Source organism: Pleurodeles waltl, chromosome 2_2, assembly GCF_031143425.1.
Source record: "Pleurodeles waltl isolate 20211129_DDA chromosome 2_2, aPleWal1.hap1.20221129, whole genome shotgun sequence".
Lineage (NCBI taxonomy): Eukaryota > Metazoa > Chordata > Amphibia > Caudata > Salamandridae > Pleurodeles > Pleurodeles waltl.
Genome location: NC_090439.1, coordinates 896,997,396 through 897,024,786, shown reverse-complemented (window position 1 = coordinate 897,024,786; position 27,391 = coordinate 896,997,396). Strand labels below are relative to the sequence as shown.

At 41.8% G+C, this 27,391-nt stretch overlaps 1 protein-coding gene across 1 annotated transcript in view; it reads right to left on the bottom strand.

The window, feature by feature from the left end:
- Positions 1 to 27,391, bottom strand: part of RIMS2 (regulating synaptic membrane exocytosis 2) — a 1,513,920-nt gene that overhangs the window by 353,467 nt on the left and 1,133,062 nt on the right. The window contains exon 23 of the mRNA XM_069220600.1: positions 22,764 to 22,826. Coding sequence (XP_069076701.1) covers positions 22,764 to 22,826 — 63 coding nt within the window. The remainder of the gene's footprint in view (positions 1 to 22,763; positions 22,827 to 27,391) is intronic.

Genomic DNA, 27,391 nt, shown 5'->3' with positions numbered 1-27,391 from the left:
ACCCACCCTCGCAGACATTGTCAGATCCTACAGACTCAATATAGTCTCCTTTGCTGAGAAAACTCAACTAATCCTCTCGCTCACCCACAACACCCTCTCCATCAGACCATGCTCCAAACCTCAGCATCATCCTCGACTGCCAACTATCCATGAATCGACAAGTCCTGCTTCTACATCCTTTGCCTCCTCCTGCTTCTACATCCTTTGTATGCTCTACCAAATCTTCAGCTGGATCCCTACCAACACCAGAAAGACCATCACGCACACCCTGGTCACCAGCAACCTCGACTATGAAAACGCACTCTACGCCAAAGTGTCCTCCCAGCTACTCAGAAGACTCCAGACCCTACAGAACACAGCAGTCAGACTCACCCTCAACCTCCCCAAGCATTGAAGCATACCCCACACCTCAGGAACCTCCACTGGCTCCCCGTCCAGAAGAGATGCCAATTCAAAATCCTCACACTAGCATACAAGGCTCTCCACAACCTAAAGCCATCCTACATCAACCATAGACTGAGCTTCAATGTCCCAGCAACAGAACTACGCTCTGCCTCGCTCGACCTCGTGCCCACACCCCGCATCCATCACAGCTGCAGCGGCCACTCTTTCTCCTACGCAGCAGCCAAGTCATGGAACAGCCTGCCCCTCCATTTCCAAATAGCTCCCTCTATGGCGGACTTCAGACACAGACACAAGACGTGACGTTTCGACGGAGACACGGCACCCTCAGTGCCTAGATACCCTTAGGGGTGATAGTGCAGCACTATACAAATGCTATGATTGATTGATTAACCACTGTAGATCTCCTGCAGTCTCCTCTGAAATCTGGACATGGTCGGAGACGTCCCCATGATGTGGGGCCTACTAAGAGTCCAGTCCCACTTGGCACGATGCATGATCAGAATGCAAGAGGCCATTAGTCTCAGCAGCCCCAAAATTGACTTCACAGAGATGCAGGACTGGGACGGAACGATCCGGATCGTAGCCTGAATATCCTGGACTCTCCTTTGTAGAAAGAAAGGCATGAAAATGGACCATGTCCACAATGGCTATGATGAAAGGTAGCGTCTGAGAACGAATCAGGTGTGACTTTGGCACATTTATAGTGACCCCCAAAGATGACAAGGAGTTTGCCGTGGTCTGGAGGTAGTTGATAAGACTGTGGCGAGGTCGCCTTCAACAGCATGTCATTGGGTAGGAGAAGATTGGGACCACTGAAGGTGTGCTGCTACCACCACCATCACGTTCATGAAGAAACTGAAGGTAGAACTGCTGGGCCTGCAAGATGGGTATATGGAAAGAGGCATACTGCAGATCCAATACCACCATCCAGTCAACAAGGTTGACAGCATTTTGAATTTTGAAGGCACAGCGGAGTGGCTGTGAAAGGTAAGGTGTATTCCTTCTAGACAACCTGCAGGACACACCTTTCCAATCAGACAAGAACACTTGCATTCGCTTCCAACTCAGTGTCTATGCTCCACTAAGGGTATGCTAAAGAGGTTTTGAAAGTGGAGCTGTGGGGGAAGTTTTAAGTAGGATGATTGGTGTGCTAACCCTGACTGCAGACCGGTGGCTCCCACAACCTCGGATATGAAAAAGCTGGTCATCTTACTGGGAGTGAAGTGGCTGGCACAGTGGGGCAGATAGGGCCATGGTGCAGAGGGTGGCTCTGCTTTCTCTGAACCGATCAGATCAAAATCTGCCCTGCCATTAAACAGGCAAGGACATGTCCATAAGGGACAAGTGATCATTGTCTGAGAACTGCATTGATCATAGACAGGCATGGCCACTAATGGCAACAGTGGTTTCAATGGCTCTGCCAATGCAATCAGTGGTATCCAAGCTACAATGAACTGTGACCTTGGTCATGACAATCTTGTATGCCTTGGGTCAAAACAGGTTGTATATCTTCTGGAATACCTGGGAGGACTACAGCCACCAAATCCCAAAGAGTGTGGGCACAGCAGCACAAAAGTCAAACAGCATTCACAGACCTGAGGGTAAGCTGGTGCAAGAAAATACCCTCTTCCCAAAGCTTTTCAGAGGAAGGGTGCTGAGACAAAAATGTAGGGTAGCCCAGGGCACGGTGGTGATGTCCTGTAATTTGGTGACTACCTGAGAGAGCAAGAGCAAGATTTGGCCCATACCCATGAGAGAGTATCTGTAAAGGCCTCATTGAAGGGCAGTTGGGGCACAGTAGATGTTTGCCTGGCTGGAGCACATCTGTCAAGATATTAGTTTTGACCACTAAGGATGGGAGCTGAAGGTTGAGAACTTCGGCAATCTGACACATGACCAGATGCATGATCCTCAGTGGCAGTTCTTGGGGGCGAGAGGCCTCCTGGTCATCATACCAATTTTCTTCAAGGTATAGTTGAACTATCTCATCACCCGCATCATAGTTGTCGTCAGTAGAAATTAAGGAATACAATGTAAGTGTTTCTCCTTGTGGAGGTGATACGTCAAGTGGGGGAGGTTGCACTTAGAAATTATTTGAGTAAGGACTCATCCGGGGTCATTTTAGTACTGACTCGGCATCAGACAACACAATGGCACCTCATCCTCTGGCATCACTGGGAGTCAATATCAGCGTTGAGGCTCCAGGAACCGGCATAGAGCATGACACATGGCACTGGCGGTGGAGCTGGTGGCTTCGGAGGGTTTGATCTGCCTCAGAATCACAAACGGCCCTGGAAATTTGAGTTGGGCCAGGACAAGTTGTGGGATGGGATCTAAAGTCAACAGACTTCCGGAGCAAGATCCAGAGGCATGACAATGCTCCTGCCCTTCTCAGGAGTATATGAGTGGCTGGAAAGGGCAGAGTCTCACTTGAATTGTTTTTCTTTGATTTACACAAAACTTGGAGTGCAATTACTATCGGGCTCAGTATAAACTTCTCTGATTTCTGGAGTGGGAACGTGGCTAGAACCAACCTTTTGACTTGGATCTGCCTTGCCATAGAGTCTGCCGGTCCCTGACAATATAGCATTTTACCTTGATGTCTTATGTGGCTTCAGGTTCATCAACATGCACTCACTGCAAGCTTTCAAGCTGTGGCCTGTCCCAGGCACCACGGGCCAAACTGATGACGATCTATCACAGACATTTGTTTGCAACAGTCTTTTCAGGACTCAAAATTTGTCGTTTTGAGAGGTGACATTTCTCTTGCACACAGAATTTTTAATGAGGTAAACTGCCTCAAAGAGAAAAGAGATAGCTCCGGATTCGCGTCTGGCAATGCGTAAAGAAAGTGATTGATGTCAGTGCATGGGAGCAGCATGTATATAGGCTTTGCATGGCATTTCCAGGGCAGAAATGCATCAGTGTTGAGCCGCATGGAGCCACCTACTAGTGCGCAGGCATACTGCTAAAAAAGTTTATGGATCCAGTCTGATGCCTGGGGAATCTGTGGTTTTAGAAGTTTAACAAAAAGCAGAAGCCAAGAGTGATAGAGATAAGGAGTGAAAAAATCTGGGACTTGAGCTGCAGTTACTTCAAATGCGATTCTTAGTTTGTTGTGAATGCAATTCATAATATGCAGCATCAGTGGAAACAGCTATATTTTATTCAATACAATTCCAAAGAGACAATCCGATATACCACTATGTTTGCAGTTGCTAAAAAATATAATTAGAAGTGCAAATGTGGTTTCATCTTTACCAAGACAAGTTTCTTATAAACAAAAGTTGGGATAAATAAAGTAATCAACAGAAACTATCTGGAAATGAAGGGACATATTGCCTATGTTAAAGTACTATATTTGTAAAAAGAAACTGAGGTTAAACGAATTTAAAATGTATGAATAATGAAGCTCTGAGTCCCTCAATTACATATCAAAACCATACCAGTTTATGGTTCTGTGCAAGCAACTGACTCATCTTTTTAATTGGTACTGAGGTTCATAGATAAAGTTATCTAAATTAATTATAAGTCAGTACATCGTTCACCAAAATGATTAATAAATTCTATTCTTTCAAACTTTTAAATGTGTTCAACTCCTCCTATCAGATAATGTCAAACCTACATGTGTTGTGCAACCATGATTCATGGTTTTTGAGGACCTAATGTGAAAGGGACAAATGAAACCTAGCAGGACAATAAGTAATTTTTATATTTGATTTTCTATACTATGCTTTTCTATCAGGAAACGCAAAAGAGCAAATGAAGGTCCTACATAATGTAATGTGTACCAAACAAAAAAGTGATGGAAGAAATGCTATAACCAACCCAATAAACATGTGAATGCTTCTAAAGCTGTAACCCCAGAATATACCAGCATCCATTACTTCGCTAAAAGTCAGTTGGAAGAGACCACTATCTCAGTCACAAGAGACAAGTATTTGAGCTAAGGCAGTATCAGGGTTTTGATGTAAACTATGGCAGGATTATCGGAAGCATATTACGTATAGGCATGTTTGAGAAACTGTAATAAGGGTTTTTCAGTACATTAATTTAAAAGAAAGTGAGCAAGAAACTTAAATGAAAAATTTGTATTAATACTAAAGAAAAAGTTGAGCTTTGCTAAATGTATGGTCACGAAACACGTGTTGCCAGTTTGCAAAGATAAAAACTGTTTATAGGACAGTCAGGTTTGCAGCAGTAAGATCTGTTGGAACGGCAGCAGACTAATACTGGCAAAAGGCAAGATAATTTATATATTTGAAATTTATGATATGGAAAATCATTACAGGTGCAACTAAAGGTGGTGGAACCATCAAGAGAACATCCCAATAAGGAAAAGGTGGACTTAAGAAACAAGTAAGGGCCGTTTTTGAACAGTACTCAAATTTCAATAATCCTAAGGATTGAATACATTTATTTTAAAGTTGTCCGTGATGGTTGAGACAAATAGAAAATTTGATTAATGTGCTCCCTGTTATGTATGAAGTATTCAACTAAACTATTTACAGACAAATTCTCATTCTTTTAAACATTTAAATGTATTTAACTCATCTTGTGAAATAATATTCAGCCTACATGTATTCTGCAACCATGAGCGTTGGTTCTCCAAAACCTATTGTAAAGGGAACAAATGAAACCTAAGCACTAATTCCTACGCTTTTCAATCTGTGAAGCAAAAGTGTTAATCAATGTCCTACATAATTGGCCTCATCAGTAAGGTGCAGCTTGAGTTCTATGTTACAGTTAGCATGGGTCGAACACTTGGGCAACTCCATCCCACCCAAAATGTTTACTGTAACAAAGAACAAAGTGATGAAAGGAATGCTGACATTAATCTAGGAGGATGATCACTGTTTCAAATGTAAATTATGTCACCATACATGTGACATGTAACTTGTTAAGCATATCTATTGTATACCAATCATACTCTTCAAAGATCGCTTAGGTATGTTTAAATAATCAATTAAATAGTAATCAAATAGTAGACTACTATAGAAAATTGCTCAGATTCAAATATTTCTAAGTGGTTTGTTCTATTTACTGAACACAATTAAAGTTATAAACATAGATGCTACAACACTACTCTGGGAACGTATATTTTGCATACATTTTGTAGAATTTGTAGTTAATGGAGGAATAATATATATACAAGATTATTGATCACCAAGACCTAACAGATTAAAAACGCTTCAGTTTTCCTTGTATCACTAAACAGAGCTACTACAATCAGCAGGCAATAATGCAAGCAATGGATTAAAATATGTTAATACTGATTACACCACCAACATAATCTCCACCATATACTGGCATAAATAGACCTAGAATGCCCGTACCTTCCACCACCATGATGACTGTCACATCAACTGACAGGCCAACAAACCTTAAGCTCTCAGTAGCTAAAATGGAAATGTGGTTGATTAGGACTGGATGAAGTGCCCTATTTACTTCAAGTGACAGAAGGGAAGGAAAGACTGGAAATCATCAAGATATACACCCATCTTGGAAATGGAAGCCTGTTCACAATAATTTCTTAAATCAATTCAGGGACATGAGAATCAAAATGATTTTCAACATCGTTAGTATGGTAGGAAACATTTGCATTATTTGAAGGTGCTGAAAGTCATTCACTTAGAATAAATATCCACTTGATCACACTCCTTCACCCAGCTTTCCGCCCTTTTAGAAAAACTCAAATTGCAAAAGGTAGAAACATACACCCTGATACAAGCTCTATTTATGTTAAAATGATTGAAACTGGCTAGCAGAAATTCACATGGACTTACACTGATACCACTTTAGGTCTTTGGACAGAACACTATTGATTAATGCCCCATACATTAAATAAAAGAAAGCTCTCATTTGAGTACCTTTCTCATCTACCAGTTTTTTTATTACATTTTAAAACACTAACGGGAATACAATATATTATACTTTACCCAGAGCACAACTGGTATGACAGTGGAATTTAATTGTTTCAAACTCTCTGCCTGAATTTCCTTTTGGTGACAAGCACTGGATTCTCAGAAATATAATAAATCCTTGCACTATCATACTTTGAAAGGCCACTGCAGGGCAGAAATGTTTTTTAAATGTTAGGTGCGGGGCTTGCAGATTCAGTGCATCACAGAATTAGTTATTAGATAACCTCAATTAAAATATTCTTGATGAGCTAAATGAGAAACAGTATTTTATCAATCTTGTGTCATTTTTGATGATCAAAGTGTTTTTCATGCTCCTCTCACCTGTCCTTGCTTTCACTTTGATAAATGCCCTAGTAACCAAAGTTAAAACTGAGGGCAAAGAACCATTTCCATGATCAGCCAATGAAAATTAAAAGGGCAATCACCACTTTATCCTAAGGTTTGCTGAAAATTCATCAGGAACATCTTTCGACCTCTGTGGTGCCATGAAATAAGTCTAGAGCCCTGTATGAGCAATAAATTACACCTTATTCCACTTCTACATGACAGCAAAAACAAACAATAGGGATTTTGTTCTTTCACATGATTAGAAATTCCACATCTTTGTGACAAGCCACAAATTTCTTGGATTAAGAAATTATTGCTTTTAAAGTTGTCAAGAAAAAGATGTAAAGATACCAACCATATGCCAGGTAGAGGTAGAATACCTTATAAATTACAAGAATCATTGAAAAGCTAGCTAAGTGGAATTACACTTAAGTATATATTAATCATTTACTTCAAGCCAGCACAAAAGGTAATAGAAATGAGTTCCCCATAACTCTTCCAGAATGCACTGCATTGCCTGCAACCAACATCTGCATATGAACCTGCCTTTGCCTGAAATGTTTGCTGAATTCAACGCTAAATACTGAGTTTAATAAAGAACATTTTACATCTGGTGAAATACAAGCGTGTGCAAAAATAGACAGGTGACCAAATAAAATAGGCAACACAAAAATTAGCAAGCTCTGTGGTCATATCTGCATTTTTTGCAAACTCCAGCATCTTGCAGAGGAAGGCAAAGATACCACACACAAACCTACACAAACCTGCACAGATTTGCAGCAAAGGGACTCAAACACCTTGTTATTAAGCATCCCATGAAGTAGCAAATATTCTATGGTATTTCATTATCAAGAAATCTTGTTGCCAACACCAAGGCCTCCATTCTGACCTCCATGGGTATCCTGAGTGGGCACAAATGGAAGTTTGCTCTCAAATTGCTATTCCAAGATGTGTAGAGATTGCTGAACTTGTTGGTTTTTACCACACAATCTGCTAGAATCTGTGTTGGGGCAAATCTGCAAATATTCTGAGTTTATCTGTCCTAAATCAGAATGAGAAATCATGGTTGATTGTATATTATCTATTACAAAAGGTACTGAAGAATGTATATACAAATCATTTTAGCATGCTCAACACAGTTTCATAGTTAGAGTTGCTAAAATAAAGCACCTGCTTGAAGAAATGTTTGCAACAGCACAACAATGAAGTTGGACTTGAGCAATCTGGGATGCCTGAAGCAGCACTGGCATTTTCTCCAGCAGCTTGGTTGGGATGCCCATCACACAGCCCAGCACACTATGAACATGAGTAGTGCAGAAGTACCAGTGAGCAGGCAGCATGTTTATATAGTGATTGGGAGGGAGGAGCTTCAACCCAGTATTTGTCCTACTGGTTTACCTTTAATGATACTAGTACATAAGAATTCTGTCATCTTCAGTAAAGCAACATTAATTCAATATGGAATCATTTTAACATCTTTAATACTAGGAGACCAGTGTGCCACGTTTGCCAAGGGTAACAATCAGTCCAAACCTAATATTCATAAATTTATTCAGTTTGCTGGAGGAAACCAGAAAAGACAATTGTCTCCTTTCAGGGCATTTCAAAACAGGATGGAAGATGTACGCTGCCTGTTTAGATAAAGCTTGTGAAGTCTTTTAATAGTTACAGACACACTAAAGGAAACATAACATGACAAATGGGTCCCTTTAAAAAAAAAAAATCCAGACACTTTCCAACGATGGGTGTGAAGACTGGATAAAAACTGAAAAGCTCAAAGTAATCATGGAACAGGTCTGCCATAACATTACTAGCAACTGTGCCATTGCTTAACAAGAAGTCCCACAAACTAGGCTACAACTTGAGCTCCAGTCACATTGGCCTCTATTTCAGAGTAAATACAGCCAAAACCAGAGATTTTTCACCCCACACAAAATACGATTTTCCCATTTCTTTCTGGCATGTTCGTGGCAATTATCAATGATTGTCTTTTTATTGATTGGCTGAATACAACAAAAATGTTTGGCAAAGTTCTGATACATCAGAATTTGCAATACATACACAGTGTTGTGCTGGGAGTAATACTATACGGCACAGGCCATGGCCAGACCTGTCTTGCAGGGTGATCACCTTTACCAGGTGTAGCGGGAAAAAGCCCTAAATTAGAACTCAGTCATCAAACATGCCTGGTTGAATGTGGCCCACCAATCAGCATTTTCAGATAAAGATATACATTTTTATTTTTAACACCCACCCCCTACCATATTTACAAAATAATTGACTCAGTTTGACGGAGTACTGCATTCAAAGGGTGTAGGGTTTTTCTGTACTTTGAAGACTGCTTTACCATTGCCTCTTCTCTTTCTGTAAGGTGAAGGTAGTGTGCAAAACAACAGAAGCATGCTTTGTCATTGATAGGGAGTAGTCCAAAATGGAGGCATCGGAAGACCTTGGATACATAGGTGATCACTTGAGCATATATCATGGGGAGGATTTCCTGCTGGAAGATTGACATAATTACAATGACGAACCTGTTGCAGAAATATCAGGCACAAGTGAGGGACTGGCTGCTATTTCAGGGCATTTGAATTCCAACCCCCTGTATTATGCCATGGGACACATTTTATCTCAAGTCTTCAGTTGAGTACATTCTTTATTAATGCTCTGCAGCCTCCTATCTATTTTTCCCAAGATATCATAGAAAGGAGAGAGTTTTCTGGTGTCTTATGAGTTCTATAGGTGTACCACTACCTGGTGAATCAAGCTTTCATAGAGTAAATCACTGCATATATTGCCCTATGCCATTGATAAGTGGAACATCTTTAAGTAGTTTAACATTATAATAATTTGGATTATGCAGTGACACCACGATAAAGCCAGTAAGCCGGACGTTTATTAATGCACCCCTGATACTGTGTTAGGCTCATATTGGGGACACTGTGTTTTTATGGTTCAGGGCTTGCTGGAGTGCATACCGTATAGGTGCCATCAGTGCAAATTCTAGAACAGTAATTTTCAGCTGAAGACTTTTTGATGAGAAGTACAATTGTTTCACAATGAAAGTTGAAACCATTATTTATAATTGAGAGACTTCTATATTCGGCTTCTATATACAAGTACAGTTGAAAATGTCATTGATGCAAGGAAATATTGAATTACATGAAATAAAAGGAATCATGGATTATAAAAAAAAAAAAGAAAAAAAAAAAGGGGGTTGAGTTAGCTGAGCCAAACAAACCAATCCAATTATCAAATCTAATTAGGTTTTCCAAACGACCAACAAACGTGCAAATTAACTCCATTCACACCCAAATGGATTTTATTAGTTGATGAGCTCATGCCTATCGCAAAATGTAGGAAATATGTTATACATTAAGAGTTAGTGATATCACTGACTTAGGAGGGACTGGCGAATTGTACATTTTTCTATGGCCATCTACAGGGAAGTGCGAAAAAGCCAAAAGAGCACACAAATAGTCTTTGACAGCACCCAAAGAAAGTACTTGTTGGGCCAGGGATAAACAAACAGCAAACTTTCTGACTATTTGGCTTGCAGTGGATCAAGTTGGGGAATGCAGCAGCAAGCCACAAATGTGTTCCAATGACTGGTATAAACCAGTTTCGCAGTAGGACTCACTGCCATCAAGATTAAATCAACACCCTCAGGAGGAAGGTCACAGAACGTCAACTGTCACTGATCAATCTCCAAAGATGGAGACAGAGTAGCATAGGCCAGAGAGCACTACCCTCCTTGCTCCTGCCGCATTCTTAGAAGTTCAGGTCTGGGAGACTCTCCTGGCCCAATCTGGTGCATTTAGGATGACTTGGGCTCGATTGTTCCTCATCTTCCTCAGAATTCAGGGCAGGAGAGGCAGCAGCAGGAAGACATACAGGATTACCGAACTCCGCTGTTGGCAGAATGGTTCTCTAAGGAAGACACATCTTGGGAGCTTCAATTGTAAACATACTGACATCACATGTCCTCAGCAGTGATGAAAAGATTGAACAAGGGTTCTCCCCTTTGATGGAAAATGTTCTGTGCCACCTCCATGTGTAACCGACACTTGTGGTCTACTAAGGGCACCTCATCCTGCCCTGCTTGTTGCAGTACTGCATGTGAAAGGTGTTGTACATGAGCACCTGCACCAGATTTCCTTATATGGTAGGCAGGAAGGCCTTTGATGCCAAAAGAATCACCCTTAACTCCTACAAATGTGGAATCCAGTTTCCACTGAGGATCAGAGGTCTCAGATCTTCACTTTTCCCACATGGCCTCCCCAACGCTGACTCAATGTATACATCACCAATTTCAACTCTGGTTGCAGAAAGGAGTCATGGTCCTGCAGCCCCCACTGCAGGTCTTTGCACTCTCCTTGAAAATGTGGTTACAACCCGACAGGTTCCCCAGTTGCTATGTGTACTGTGACATCAGGTCCCAAGGCTGAGTCTGCACATGTCATCTGGCATGTCTCACCAGCAGGATGCAGAAGGCAAGCAATCCCAGCAGGATCATTGGCCATATGTCCATTACTCTCCAATCTGGGAAATATCACAAAACCCTACCATATTCAGAACAACTCAGCTGAAAGGGTGCATCTGAGATGGAGTCAGCTATGACTTCAGCACGTTGATCATGAACTCTAACAATGTGAGGAGGTTCACCGTCATCTGGACGTGGTTAATGTCTTCCTGAGTACAGCCCACTTTCAACAGCCAGTTGAGCTAGAGAACACTGGCAGCCACCAATCTCCAAAGGTGTGCTTAGTTCACTGCCATCACTTTTTGAAACACTCCAGGGGTACGTGAGAAATGAAAAGGGAGCATTGCAAGCGGAAAATGCTGTCACTTATGTAAATACTCAGGGGGTACTTGAGAGGCCAAAAGGGAGCACTGCAAACTGAAAATGCTCGTTGCTCACTGTGAACCACAGGTAGCGCCTGTGAAGCTGCAGTACAGAGACATAGAAATAAGCATCCAGCGAGTCCAACACCCCCATCAAGTCTCCAGGGATAAGTGCAAGCTAGACTAACACGAGTATCCTGAATTTTTCCATTCACGGGAAGGAATTGAGAGGGTAGAAATCTAAAATAGGATGAAGGCCCCTGCTCTTCTTCAGCAACAGGAAGTAGCAGAAGTAACACCCAGGTCCTCCTTCCAATGCCGGAACCATCTCTGTGGCCCCTTTGGCCAAAACGGCCTGCACTTCTTGTTGCAAGATGGTCAGCCATTTTCATGGTGCTGGAATGTGTAGTGGGGTGGAGAGAAATGGGAGGGCATAGGCCTGATGTACAATTTGGAAGGCCTGCTTGTCTGAAGTGATGGATTGCCATCCTTGGAGAAAATGTGGGACCCTGCCTCCGACAGGGTAGCTGTGTGATAACGAGGAAACAATAAAGCAGTACTGCAGCTGCTGGAGTGATGGGGAACTGAGCTGCATGCTGTCCCTGCTGTCCTAGGCATTGTCTTTGAGAGCCGCAAAATTGGCCTCAAAATGGCTGAAATGCTTCCTGGGCTGATGGATGGCCAAGATGCAGGCAAAACTAAGACCCATGCCATAATCACAAAGGGTGTGCAGTTGTTGGAATTGTCTGGTGGAGGCAGAAAGACCCAAGGCATGTGCTGCAGCCCTGCTTTCTTTAATTGCTTGCAGGGCTGAATCTGCCTTGATGCCAAAAAGGTGATTGGCATTGAAAGGCATGTTCATCAAAAATGCCCAGACATCCCCGGGGAAGCCGTAGACTTTTTTTGGCATGGCAGTAAAGTGTCACACTCATAACAATCACTCCATCTAAGCAGTTGCTTGTGTCCAAATCAGACTGGATTACAAACTTTGCTCTGTAGCGGTCATTGTGGATAGTTCCAGACAACCGTGAGATTGCAGGCAATACTTGAGCTATTGTTTCCCATGTGGAATTGCAGTGGTAGCCTAGAAGACAGCTGGCATTCACTGAATGCAGAGCAAGGCTCACAAAATTAAAGTGATAGATTAAATTCTAGAAAATTGAGATCAGGTGGGGTGGTGCGCAAAACATTGGGATTTACCTTACTGAGTGATGCCTGCACCACCAAACATTGGTGTAGGATGTTGTGTAAGGAAAGCAGGGCCACCTGGAGTTGGGAGATGGAGCAGAGACACCTTTCAATTAACTGGTGGTCCTGAAAATGGTTTTGCGGAAGTATTCAAGAAGGTATCTGTGTCTTAACCCTCTGGGCCTCTGGCACAAACGCAGTCAGGCGTAACTTAGAGGCAATGTGAAAAGTATTTATGCAGAACTCAAACAATAATAAAGTGAAAACACAAGAATAATATCAAACCTATATAGAAAAACAGAGTAAATTATAAGAAATAAAATAAAAAATAACAACATTGTAATCAGCAGAAATGTAGTTATGGGGTTTTACTTTTTTTTTAAAACATCTTTTTATTAAATCATGGCTCAGTACAGCACAGCATTGACGAATATTGTTAGACCTGACAGCCTTAGGGTGGTCACCCCTAACTTTTTGCCTGCCTCCCTCCACTTTTGAGATACTGTTTTTGCTGGTTTTTAGACTTTGCACAATTTACCACTGCTAATCAGTGCTAAAGTGCATATGCTCTCTCCCTTTAAGCATGGTAACATTGGATCACACCCAATTGGGCTATTTAATTTACTTATAAGTCCCTAGTAGAGTGCACTATATGTGTCCAGGGCCTGTAGATTAAAAGCTACTAGTGGGCCTGCAGCACTGATTGTGCCACCCACATCAGTAGCCCCTTAACCTTGTCTCAGGCCTGCCATTTCAAGGCCTGTGTGTGCAGTTTCACTACCAATTCCACTTGGCATTTAAAAGTACTTGCCAAGCCTAAAACACACCTTTTTCTACATATAAGTCACCCCTAAGGTGTGCCCTAGGTAACCCCTAGAGCAGGGTGCGGTGTCGGTAAAAGGCTGGACATGTACCTGTGTATTTTACATGTCCTGGTAGTGTAAAACTCCTAAATTCGTTTTTACACTACTGTGAGGCTTGCTCCCTTCGTAGGCTAACATTAGGGCTGCCCTCATACATTGTTTGAGTGGTAGCTGCTGATCTGAAATGAGTAGGAAGGTCATATTTAGTATGGCCTGAATGGTAATACAAAATCCTGGTGACTGGTGAAGTTGGATTTAATATTACTATTTTAGAAATGCCACTTTTAGAAAGTGAGCATTTCTCTGCACTTAAATCTTTCTGTGCCTTACAATCCACGTCTGGCTGGGTTTAGTTGACAGCTCCTTGTGGGGTCACTCAAACACAGGATAATCAGCCTCACTTGCATACATCTGCATTTTGAATGGGTCTTCCTGGGCTGACCTGGTGCACTTCTAAGCCACTCTTTGAAGTCTCCCCCACTTCAAAGGCACATTTGGTATAAAAACAGGGCCTCTGCCCTACCACCTCAGACACTTCCTGGAGAAGAAACCTGAACCAGAACCTGCACCCTGACAATAAGAACTGCCTGGCTGCGTAAAGGACTCACCTGACTGCTTTCTGAAGAGGACTGCTGCCTTGCTGTTGCCCTGCTGTCGCCCTGCTGTCTTGCTGTTCTCTCGCTTTGCTGCAGAAGTGCTCTCCAAAGGCTTGGATAGAGCTTGCCTCCACCAAAAAGACATCTCTCCGGCAGCTGAAATCCCCGTGCGGCTAAAATTCGATGCACCGCTTGCCAAGAACGACGCACAGCCTGCTCGCGGCACCGCACGTCGAGTCCGGAATGATGCAGCCCGGCTTCGTGCCAGAAGATCGATGCAGCGGCATCAACGCAACCGGAACTTCGAAGCATGGCCCTACTGGATTGACGCAAGCCGACTCAGAACGACAACGACGACTTCCTGAGAGGCATCGACGCAGCAGCTGCTGTGCGGAACAAAATTCTACATATTGCCTACCGGAATCGACACAGTCGCTGTGTCTTCGCTCCGCAAGCCCAGGATTCAACACATCATCCCCGGGCTGTCTGAAAACCCCGCAACCCGAAGAGGATCCAAGTCCGCGCACCGGAAATCGACGCAACATCTTCCCCGTGTGGAAAATAATGACGCAAGTCTGTGTGCGAAGGGGCGAAACTGACCCACACTCACAGTTTTCCACGCATCTCCTCCTCTGCGGTCCCTTACGAGGATTTTTCAACGCAAACTAGGTACTTTGCACTGCAAGAGACACTTGTTTCTAGGAGAACTTAAGACACTTTTTGTGGCTTTTACAGTAATCTTTTAACTCTAAAGACACTTGATATAACTTTCAGTAATATCCCTACATTTCATCTCTCATAGTTTTGACCTGTATTTATCCAGATAAATATTATATATTTTTCTAGATAATGTGTGGTGTATTTTTGTGGTGGTATATTGTGGTATTGTATGGTTTATTGCACAAATACTTTACACATTGCCTTCTAAGTTAAGCCTGACTGCTCATTGCCAAGCTACCAGAGGGTGGGCACAGGATAATTTGGATTGTGTGTGACTTACCCTGAGTAGAGTGAGGGTCCTTGCTTGGACAGGGGGTAACCTGACTGCCAACCAAACACCCCATTTCTAACAATTATGGTCAGCAAACACACCTTAGTCACAGGTATCATTTCATTAGAACAATCATGTCTACACAGTATCTATTTGCAGTTATCAATTCTGTTATTCGTAGTATGCCTCATATCCCTGCATGTAGCCGCTATCTCCACGCAGTGGTTTCCTCCTTTCCCTGTGGGTTTTACATTTTTTAAGTAAAAATAGCACAAATAAGCATGAAGCCAACTGTGGGAATCTGGTAATAAAATCACAAGTGTAAGCTGACTGTGATGGAGCATGGGCCAGATATAGAACCAGGTTCATCCCGCTATAAGTTTTACCATCTGAATGTGATGTGAAGACAGTGTAGGGTGGCTCTGAGTCGCCTTGCATCACACTGTATTGGATATGGTGAGGCTTTCACTCAGAAGCTACGTTTCTTTGAATCGCTCAACGCCAGTTCCATTGGAGCCTTCAGTGAAGAGCTGCAATGTGTGGCTTTACAGCCCTCTGTGTCACACTGGTTCCAGTGAGGCTTTTAGTTGGGAGCTGCTCAGCTCTGTGGAACTCTGTGACCCTTGGCATTAAGTCTGGTGAAGCCCACGGCCAAGAGCTGGGTGACTCTATGGGCTCTGTTCTGCGCTGCATCAGATCTTGCGAAACCTTCTGTTTGCATGCTGCCCTTTAAGCATTTAGGGCCTACTCAAAGAGTGGCCTATACGTATTTAAAAGGAGGGTTTAAGCCTTGCAAAAGATTTATTGTGCGAGATCAAAATGCTAGTTTAAAACTGCATCCTCAGGCTGCATAGGCAGACCTGGAGAAATGTCTCTTTTAGTGGGTGTACAAGGAATGCTGAAGCCCACATTAAATTTACTGTCCCGGGATGCATGCAGTACCATATACTACTGACTTATAAGTAAATTAAATATTCCAATTAGATGTACACTAATTTTACCATGTTCAAAAGGGAGACCAGAACCGCTTTACCACAGGTTAGCAGGAGTAAAGTGTGCAGAGTCCCATGGCCAACACAAATGGTTTCAGCCAAAGGCGGCAACAATCTGGGGGACTACCACACAAAAGATGGTAATTTCCAACCTTATTTTCTGAATGACGGCCAAAAAGATTGTGCAAAGTGTGAGTACTGCTGCATGGTAAGGGCAAAGTATGGGAATCAGAAGGATAGCAATTAGGCTGCGCTCCAATAGGAACAGACAACTGCCTTGACTGAGAATGCAGTGGATTCTGCTTGTAATCGGAAAGAGCATAACGGACTGTAAATCTTCCTCTTGCATCACCAGGCGGATGAAAAGGGGATCTGCATTGTGGGTTGGGCCAGAACTGAAGTTACCACCAAGCTGGTGGGGTTTATGTGGCACAGATGGCACAGGGGGAGGATCTGCTGGTGGAAACTAGCCTGGAGGTCCCAGTGGATCATTGGGACTTGAAGGCGTGCCACAGGGAACCAGTTAAGAAGCGAAAATGTGCAATATGGCCTCCCTAAAGGCCTCAACTTTCTCCACCATTGCAGATGGACTCAGAAATTCAGGATGCATCAGTACTAGACTCTGAATTGGCTCCAAAGGAAATCAGGAGTGAGACTTGAAGGCACGTTGACATCCTTGTCCCTTTTCTTGAGTTTGAGAGTGGTGGAAGGGGCTGATTGCTGCCTTCATTTCTTATGTTTCTTTTTTGACTTACCCTAAGACTTCGACTGTGATGATGATATGCTGCAGGAATTACTTCGGGAGTGGAATCTTCCTTTCAACTTTGACCAGTGACATCGTGGTGTTTTCTGTTGTTTGGCATCATACAACTTTGCCTCATGGTCCTGTATGGCCTTCTGATTCATCTGAGGACAGTTGAATCGTGTTCCGGCCCCAGGCACCTTCAGCATAATCCTTTAGAGTCCGTCACGGACATCGCTTTGTAACAACCCCTAAAAGGCATGAACCCTGTTGTTTTAGGGGTTGGCGTTTTTCCTTGTACACTGTTGACATTTTTTTTTTAAAAAGGATTTAAATGAATAAGTAGTAGCTTCGGTTCCACATCTGAAGGTGCAACAAGAAAGGAACTGACATAAGCGCGACAGGGTAGTGCTTATATGCAACTCTGCTCACCGCTTCTGGAGTGGAACAACATCAGCGCAAAGCCACACAACGCCACCACGCCAGGAGTGCTGCTTTAAATTTTCCAGATTCTATTTGATGCTTAGCGAATATTCACAAGGTGAGAAATCTGTGGTTAGAAGTATGTATCATAATTTTTTTAAAAATATTTATTGTTCTACAGTGAAGATGATGGCTTTGGTAGTTGAAAGAGAAGGACAAACTGTGCATCACACATAACATCACAAATCCAGGAAAATATAACATTGAATATTCACTTTGGTGCAAAGGAGTAATCCTTTTTTATTACCACAACAAATACACAAGCACAAAGAATGTATTTGGATAGGTAATATGTTGAGTAATTGGTCAAAAATAAATTGCACAGACATGCCTTATTGTGTCCCATAAGTGATGTGGATAATGCTCAGATAAGGGCCCCATGCTTAATGGCTCATAGCGACGCAACATGCCACTCACAAATAAGGCTCAACATGTACAAAATAAAAATAAGTTTGCTTGTGTTCTGCGTTGGAGGGGATGTGACCTAGCAATTTGAGGTGTTCTACATCTAGTGGATGGTTAAGAGAGGCATCTCCCTGTAAAGCAACCACAAGGACTGTCCAAAAGAGCTAACAATTACAATAAAAGAAAGGAGAAAATATATTTTAGAAATGGTGGGTCGTTGTAACACTTGCAAATGATTTTGATTGGGTATCTGGCAAATGTCAATAGACAGCTGATTACAAGCCTGATAAAGTAAGAGACAACTTCTTGATACAGCAGCAGTACTTAAAACAGGCAATACGTTCTACCAATGAATGCTCAAGCAAAAAGCGCAAAGAGGAACGTAATGCTTATTTTTCCCTTTTTCACATCTAGTCCACAGTTACTCTAGGACCAATGAGCAAAGCAAGGTACCTTCAATTGAATCTGCTGATTAGCTGGAAGCCACTGCAGCCCTGGGTAGGTGTTGGAGACACGATTAGATTCCCGTGTGTTGTGGTCCACCTCATGGACATATACTAAGTACAATTCATGAATATCATTAGTGGGCAGTACATTTGTACTGTCAGGTATTGACAAAATCCCAGTTTCAACCATGGCTGTGTTCAACTCCTGGGGGAGGAAAAGAAGTGTTCTCCCCAATAACCTCAATCCAGAGTAACACAAGGAAATCACAAAACCACAAAAGTCAACTGCTCCCTCAACCAACACTATTAAACAAAGGGAATCGAAATGGGCCCCCGGCACCCCACTCCCCTGGACCCATACACTAATTATAGGGTGAGGGGGGAGTTTCCTCCTACCGAGTATTAAGATAGCTTGGGGACCCAATCCCCTGGGGCCAAACATAATGTTGGGGGAAATGGGTAGAGCCTCAGGGCCCCTGTGGTCCCAACTGGCTCTTCAACTGGAGCCAACATTACTCTTGCCCGGTGGGAGCAGCTACTCTGCTTGCTCCATTTGGGCAGGAACAATCACAGTTTCACTGGCTGTAAGTACGCAGGCAGGGAAACAGGAGGATGCTCCCATCCAGCAGGGAGCATTTTTAAGGCTCCCACTGGGTGGGAGGACACTTCTTTTCCTGCTTGCGGTCCTGAGGGCAGGGAATAGGGCTGTGTCCCAGAACAGGGCTCCTTGGGACACATTTCAAAAGCCAGTCTTGGGGGGTGTGGCCTCTGATGCCTTGCAAGGCTCGGGGAGGGAGACTGTGGGCCCCCCTCCCCTGAAGCTATTGTTTGGCCTCAGAGGATGAGGCCCCAGGGGATCTCCATATGGGCTCTTGGAGGGTGACCACACACCCCTCTCTTAAATCTAAACACTTTAGCCCTCGAGATGGGATACTTGGAGCCTATCGGGGGGCTCATGCCCCTTCCCTATTTTGATTATTTTCAGACCCAGGGGATGGGGACCACAGAGCCTCCCAAGATTCGGGGAGGGGGGCAGTGTGTCTGCTCCCCTTTGTAATGACTGGCCCTGGGGAAGGGGTCCGCAGGTCCCACCTGTGGTTCGGGGATGGTGACCAAAAGCTCTCATGTATTATTTTTGTTGTTGTGATCTAGTGGGATTGAATCTCTAAAGAAAAAAATAAAAAAAATACATTTTGCTACCCCCCACTCCCCCCCACACACACAGCATAGAGGGGCAGGGTATCCTTACCTTGCCCCTAATATTTTTTTTTTTTACTTAGAACACAGCACAGGGGATTAAGTCCCTGAGTCCTGTAATGGCTGCCTGCAACATTTTTCCTCCTGTGGCAGGAAGCCAATTGCCCATGGGAGCAAGATGGCCCAAAGGTTAAAAAAAAAGTGCCCTGGTTCAATCAGAACAATCTATTTTTTTTTATTGTGTTTGAGGCAGCACCGGTAACTCACCCGTCTGGATAGACCAATAATTTTGTATCCTAATGTTTCAAAAACTACCGAACAGCTTTACACCAAATCACAAAAAGCATACTTTCTGGACCAAGACGTAGCTTCCTTTCAAATTTGGTACAATTTAACTCATTAGCTTTTGCAGCAGTGCTTCTTAAAAAAGACTGTGGAAAATGAACAGGAACTCTTCAGATATGTAGAAATCAAGTCGCATTGTCAGTGATGTTCAGTCCATCTGGATGCAGTGATTTTAAACGGTACATCCAGAAGTTTTCTCTGATGTCCAGTAGTTCTTCCTTTAAGAGATGTTCCACAGGGAAAATCTTCAAATCTGATAGTAAATGGTCCACAAGGTTAAAATGATTGGCTACAGGCTGGTCAAGTTTCTTGTTAGTTATTGCTGATTTGTGGTTCGTGAATCTTGTACGGAGGTCATTCACTGTTTGGCCTACATACTGTTTTTTATAGCTTTGGGGTTGGAACTGAATCACATACATAATGCATGTTGAGAGACATGTAAGATGCTGGCCTATTACATAGGTCCTTCTTGTAACTGAGCTAGTTACTGATGATGTTTGCAATTTTTCACAAGTGGATAGTAAGGGAAAAGTTGTTTGTATTATATTTCTGTAGTTGAGAGCTGATGGATGATAGTCAACCACAAATGGGATTCTCTCACTTTTGTTACTTCTGTTGGTATTCCAAATAAGTGCTTCCCTGGGTAACTGCAAAGACTTGTCACTTTGTTGCAGAATGATATGCAGAGGATAGCCTAGCTTTTTAAATAACGCAACAAGCTCCTTTAGATGGTCTTTACAAGTGTCTTAATTGCTTCAGCTGTGTCTTATTTTGAGTGCTTGGCTCATATATATATATATATATATATATATATATATATATATATATATATATATATATATGTACATAAAACGGAACCCTGAGAAAAATCTCATCCACAAAAACTGGCAAATAGGGAGGGTAACTACCTAGCTCCTGCTGGCATGAAGCAGGAACACCATAAAAGGGCTGTCCACTAGAGTGCCATTCATCAAAGCCAATGCTAAGATCATCAACTACTGTTGCCAGTTTGTTCTCCGTGTCCATACCGGCTGGAATCCTGTTTAACTGTCAACCAACAAGTTATGCTCTTCAAGATAAATTGATAGCCTATAAGCGTGTGGTATTTCTCTAGTCTTTGATAATGTAGGTAACATCGAGATGGGCTTGTAATTACACTCTTTATTAATATTGTGATCTTTAGAAGAGGATTAACAAGTCTTTCTTTCGATCACCCGCTTAGGGAAATTAGATAGTTAGCATTTCTGTCAGTGTGTGAATGCCAGAGAGGATACCATGGCCTTCAACACTGGAACAGGGCAAATATCTTCAAGCAACCCGGATTTAAACAGAAATTAATGTGGTAGGCCCTCTTCTATATTTGTAGAGACAAGTGGAAAAACACTACAATGGAATACATTCAAGTAAATACTGTGATTCTGATTCATTTAAGTATTTCCATGTGTCCCTTATTGACAGTCTCGAAAATACTGTTGTGTATATATTTGTTTCTTCTCTAAAAGCCTCCAAAAGCACAACAGTGTCTAAGAAATGCCTTGTAATTTCATCTGACACTTTGTGAGAGATTTGTATATGTTTGCATTTTCATGAATTATTAACAATGTGCAAAATTTAGTTTACATTTGATTCTACATGTATATATTATTGTGCAGATTTCTTTGTAACAAGATTTCTGCTACATACAGAAGTGTGTTTTTCAAACCCTTATTAACAAGGCCTCAAGCAGGCCAGGTGAGCCATTTTATCCAAGATGGTTTTGCCCTGTCTTCCTTTCTGACAACATCTCTCTTTGCGATTTCTGCTGCACACAGTTAAGCTGAAATATCCTTGTTTACTTCCACTGTCATTGCTTATACTGCTCTTGATGAACTTTCCCTGTCTCAGTCCCAAACTGCAACTATAGCTAAGTCTCAAACTGCAACTGTAAATTCAACATACTTCTACTGGTTGGTTCACTGTGTCCTATTCATTCATATAACACATTAATGTTCATGTAACTAGGTTGTTCGAGCCATCTCCAGATGGCATTAGCATAGAGGGTAGAATTATTACTCAGGTAGTGGGATAGTGCTTAGGTGCTTGGGCAATATGATGTTTATTAAGACGTGCTCTGATTTGCTGAAGAAGTAACATTTTCCATTGCACCACAGTGATTCTGCAGTTTTGTTAATTCTTTTAATTTCATATGCACAAATATTATATACAAACCCTCAATTCTGGGAGTGGTGGAAGGGCGAGGGACAGACAGAAGGCTTTCCTGAAGGTTCAGATGCTGCTAGGAATGTGGCCCAACTCCTTCTTCATTTTATTGCTCACTTGCGACTCAGAATTATTTTGACTTTGTACTCTGTAATGCACCATTTGCTGGCATTGACTCTGTACCATTTATTTTTTCCGTTTTGTAATAAAATCCTTTAACTATTCAGCTGATTTAGAACTCAGTTTCTCAAGTGATCTCTTTTACTGTATTTATAAGATTTTGTTGTGTTGGGAAGTGCCTTAAATCGGGGACCCACTGCCTCATGAATCTAAGATTTAGCACTCTCTCTGATTGACTGAGTTGTGGGCATACCGTTGAGGTACATTTTTGGGGTGTCTAAATTTTGGGGTCCCGTTAGGACCCACAATGTCAGGTACAAAAAGAATGCAAGCTTTCTTCTGATAGGTATTCAGCTTTATTTAAATTGACATTCAAACAGATTCTATGTTCCCATCAGGGAACCATTTCTGTAAAGTAAATTATATCAGTGCTACTCAATCAAAATTAGCCATCTTAGAACAAATACAGAATGAAAACATTGATAGGCTTAGATTCACACAGAGAGAAGAGCCATTACTTTACACAAATATGATAAGTTATAGATATGAAAAGCAGGGGACAAGAATAAGGGCTCTTGTCTAATTCTAACAACTAGGAACAGGAACGTAGTGCAGGAGTCTGGGAAAAAAGCCTTAAATTATAAGAGTAGTAAAACTAAGAGAAGAGTGCTAATAGCCACACACTATACTGTACTTACCCAAAGGTTTCAGCTGAACCATTGACTACATGATCTGCCCAAGAGCTTGAACCATTGTACAACCTTTACAATGCAGTCAAAATAAAAAGATGTTAAACAAAGTAAAAAATGTATAAAAAATATATATATAAAGCCATTGTTAATGTATTTTCTATGGAACTATGGAGACAATAATGCTGCAGAAAAGTCCTTAATGCAACAAATTATACTTGTCTGCAAAAAGTACGAACATTTTCAGTAGCCCTACCATTTTCTCTACAGCACAGCTATTCACCATGTAACAAGGGAGTATTGATTTTAATATGCTGCAATCAACTCACAGCAAGATAAGTTGATGACCTGAATAATATTTTATGATAGTGTTAACAATAATGATAATAGTAATTGGTTTTGTGTTTCCTAATAGCAACGTTTGGCAGCTAATAGAACTCAGTTTACTTCACTGAGAAATCTTGCAAACTTCTAGGTAGATTCTGAGCTAATTAAAAACATAACAGGGTTTGTCCAAAGTTGAAACATTTGCTGACAATTATTAGACAAATAATCTTGTAGAAATTAACCAAAACTCAGGGCCTGACAAAACATGTGTTGAAACTTCTGTTACTGCTGTCTGTGGCATTTGAAAAGAACCCTTTTGTGCTAATATGCAAATGTGAACTCATTGTACAACCTTTACAATGCAGTCAAAATAAAAAGATGTTAAACAAAGTAAAAAATGTATAAAAAAAATATATATAAAGCCATTGTTAATGTATTTTCTATGGAACTATGGAGACAATAATGCTGCAGAAAAGTCCTTAATGCAACAAATTATACTTGTCTGCAAAAAGTACGAACATTTTCAGTAGCCCTACCATTTTCTCTACAGCACAGCTATTCACCATGTAACAAGGGAGTATTGATTTTAATATGCTGCAATCAACTCACAGCAAGATAAGTTGATGACCTGAATAATATTTTATGATAGTGTTAACAATAATGATAATAGTAATTGGTTTTGTGTTTCCTAATAGCAACGTTTGGCAGCTAATAGAACTCAGTTTACTTCACTGAGAAATCTTGCAAACTTCTAGGTAGATTCTGAGCTAATTAAAAACATAACAGGGTTTGTCCAAAGTTGAAACATTTGCTGACAATTATTAGACAAATAATCTTGTAGAAATTAACCAAAACTCAGGGCCTGACAAAACATGTGTTGAAACTTCTGTTACTGCTGTCTGTGGCATTTGAAAAGAACCCTTTTGTGCTAATATGCAAATGTGAACTCATCCTTTTCACAGAGTCTGACTTCAGTGGCTTTATGCCATATGATTCAAGCAGACCGAGTGTCAAAATGTTGCATAATTTCCAGTGTTTGTAGGTATAAACTACAGAGAGCAGGACGCAGTTGCACGACGCAGTTACAATAAGGCTACACTGAAGAGGGAGGTGTTTTGATCATGGGGAGGTTATATTGAAGAGGTACTCAGATTCTATCTCTTTTTAGAGAGTAGTTAGCAAAGAGGATACTCACAACTTCACCATTCTATCTACTGCAAGCCCTAGAACAGCAAACGCTTATGTCTTGATCTCCATCTACTCTGAATTAAACTCCAAAGAAACTACTATGCTGTGCATGCCTGCCATTAGACACTAAATTAATTTCCCTTTTCATCATGCACAGGGTTTGCTTCCAATAAAACTACACCTGAAAATGAGCACAACCTGCCATTGAGCACACTCTTTTCCTGCACCACCAACCCTCCTATTATACCCAATCACCTCAAAGCCTGACAAGGTTGGTGTTCTTGGCTGGTGTTCTTTCCTTGTGGTCTAATTTCTTCCTAGTAGGGATATCTTGCATTCCACTCCTGAAGACTATTAAGGCCTGGCACTTCTCTCTCCAGCTCCTTCTCTTCCTCTATCCAGCCTTCTTTCTGTTTCCCTCCTACTAACCTCCACCAACTGGTTTCACACCAGGAAGAACTTTGGTGACTGATGAGGTGCTCTATAGCTCCTAAACAGAAGTATATTAGCAAACAACAATGTGTGCAATGTCAGGAAGAGCTGCTTGGAAAAACTCCATTATGCGTGGTCTGAGGAAATGTGTTATAGCCAGGCAGAGGTGTTGTCCTTTTTCTTAAGATTCATCACTTCATCCATCTTGATAGGTTTTGTAGGTGGAAACAGATGAGTTTATAGACTTCTATGGCAGGGATGGGGTTTCTGTGAGATTGTGCAAGAAGATGAAGGGAGTGGGAATGGTTTGAACGTTTTTGCCTGGGCTGCCTTGGTTCCCCGGTCAGGCCCTGTCAAACTCTGAAATCATTTAATAGGAAACTGTCTACAAACAAATACTGGTTGAATGTAGAGGAGATGGGATGTGCAGTTTTACCATGGATTTTTGTATATTTTTTCTTTACCTCAGACATTTATTTTTTGCATAAAATATTTATTTCGTTATTTCGACAACTCTTGTTAAGTGTGAAGATGATATTCTATGGGCTTGGAGAATATTCTTTTATCAGTTTCTCCATAGCCATAATACAAATGTCTGGAATACTTTGCAAAATGCAGCATCTTCTTGTCACTGTTCCGTCGGTGTTGATGAAGCACTTCCTATGGAGCAATCTGTCGTCCTTTGACTTTTCTGCATCTCAGCAAGAGTTATGCTGTTTGGATGCATAGCCCTCGGGTGCTTCTAAATTCCACTAGTCCCATGGAATATTGTCCAGCTTTTCCTCTATCGAGCACCTGGTTGCACAAAGTACATGTAACCTCCTACAGACCTAGTTCTTTTGGCCAGAACTTGGAAAAACTGTCACATCAACAATTCTTTCTTAGGCCTCGGATGTTGTGGTGCTGCAGAAGTTGATGGCATGACAATGTCATCATCTTCTGTTGCTGATCTTGTGGTAGGCTTGGTGGCTAGTCTGTTTGTTCTCTCATGGTGCCCAGGTTTTTGTGAGTCCTTGACGGATTGCGATTTCATTTACATCAAACTATCTCTCTAAACACCAATCTGATCATGATGGTGAAGGAAATCATTTAAGGCTGCTTCTAAAGGCTGTGGGCCTAGTTTGGGAGTAGTGTCCCCTGAGTAGCCTTTCCATATACTGTTTTCATTTTGTTTCTCTCACCTGGGTACCCCTGGGACCCACAGAGTCAATAACAGAGTGGTGCGCCACTCCTGGGGTGCCTTTACTTCCTTCCTACAAAAAATATGTGTTTACTATGAAGGGGTAATTTCAAGTTTGAGCCAAAGGGTTTCTTCACAGGCACAACTAATCAATGTCTCCAGTAGTTTTTAGTACAATGTCTACGTTTTAGGTGTTGCGGTACTGTGGTACTTGAAAATCATACCATACAAACTATTTCTTTTAGTAAAGTAACCTATTGCTGTATTCTTAAACCTTGAAGTAGTTCCTCCCTTTTGGCAGGCATTTTAGATCTAGTGCTGAGGGAGTGCAAAGCTGTCTTACTGTAAGCCTTATTTTTTTTATGATTTGTTCTTTTTGGGGAACCTCAATAAAACAATGGGATCTGGAGAAACAATTCCACCACATTAGCCACCTGAGATGCCCAGGAGGAAGACACTAGGGCAACTCCTGAATTATTTTATTGGGAGTTCCAGGACATGCACAAGCATCTAAGTGCATGCCACAAAAACAGTTCCTTGCAGCCAAGCATCACCGACAGGAAGATACAGATTCATCAACGTCTGCTGGAGTTCTTGGTGTACCTGAAGAACTGTTAATACGGGAGGTACCACACCACAGAACATATTGCAGGCCAGCTCAAGTCACACTGATCTCATGTTTGCCACCATGGGAATGTACATTACAATATGTGGGAAATTGTTTCCATAAACGAATGAAGAGCCAAGGCAAGATAAAACTTGGTGGTTGCCCACAGAGAAAAAAAACTATTTTAGTAAACACAAAAAACCCAGGTTGTTTATTTTGTTTGTCAGGTCTGGCACTAAGTGTTCAATGTGCTATATTGCACTAACCGTAGAAGCAATGCAACACAACAGCATATCTGCTACGATATCAGCAGCCAAAGTGGAGGTTAAATGCAGGGCCTGCTCTTTGGCCGGAGGAAGATTGCACTTTACTGCAGTAGCATAGGGTGGAAGTTTGTGCTGCAGATGCTGCGGGAATACTGCGGTACCACACGGGGCCTGCAGAGGCTCCTGCAAGAGATCTGGAGTATGCACGGCCAAATTTTGTATTTTAATTTTAATCTATGGGGACCACAGGGGGTCACTTTCGCTACACCTCCAAAAGTGCGTAGGTGTTAGAGTGCTCTTCGATGCCCCCTTATGCCTCTTTTTAAAAACGTTTTGTTTTTCACAACATGCAACATTTTGCTGAGATGCTGCTGTTGGCCAGTCGAATCGCGAGGTACCATTATACTATTTTTTTCATCTTGAGTACCGCTGGAGTCCCGCAGGACAAGCTGTCCAGATACATTTAACTTTTTGTTCAACACTGACTCCTTAATGCCCCAAATGAGCTCCTCTTCAAATGCTAATATCTCAAAATGGCTGACCTGATTTCGACCAAATCACAAAAGCCATACTTTCTGAGTAAAGTTCTAACTTTTTGCCAAATTTAGTGTAATTCAGTTTGGTAGTTTTTTCTGTT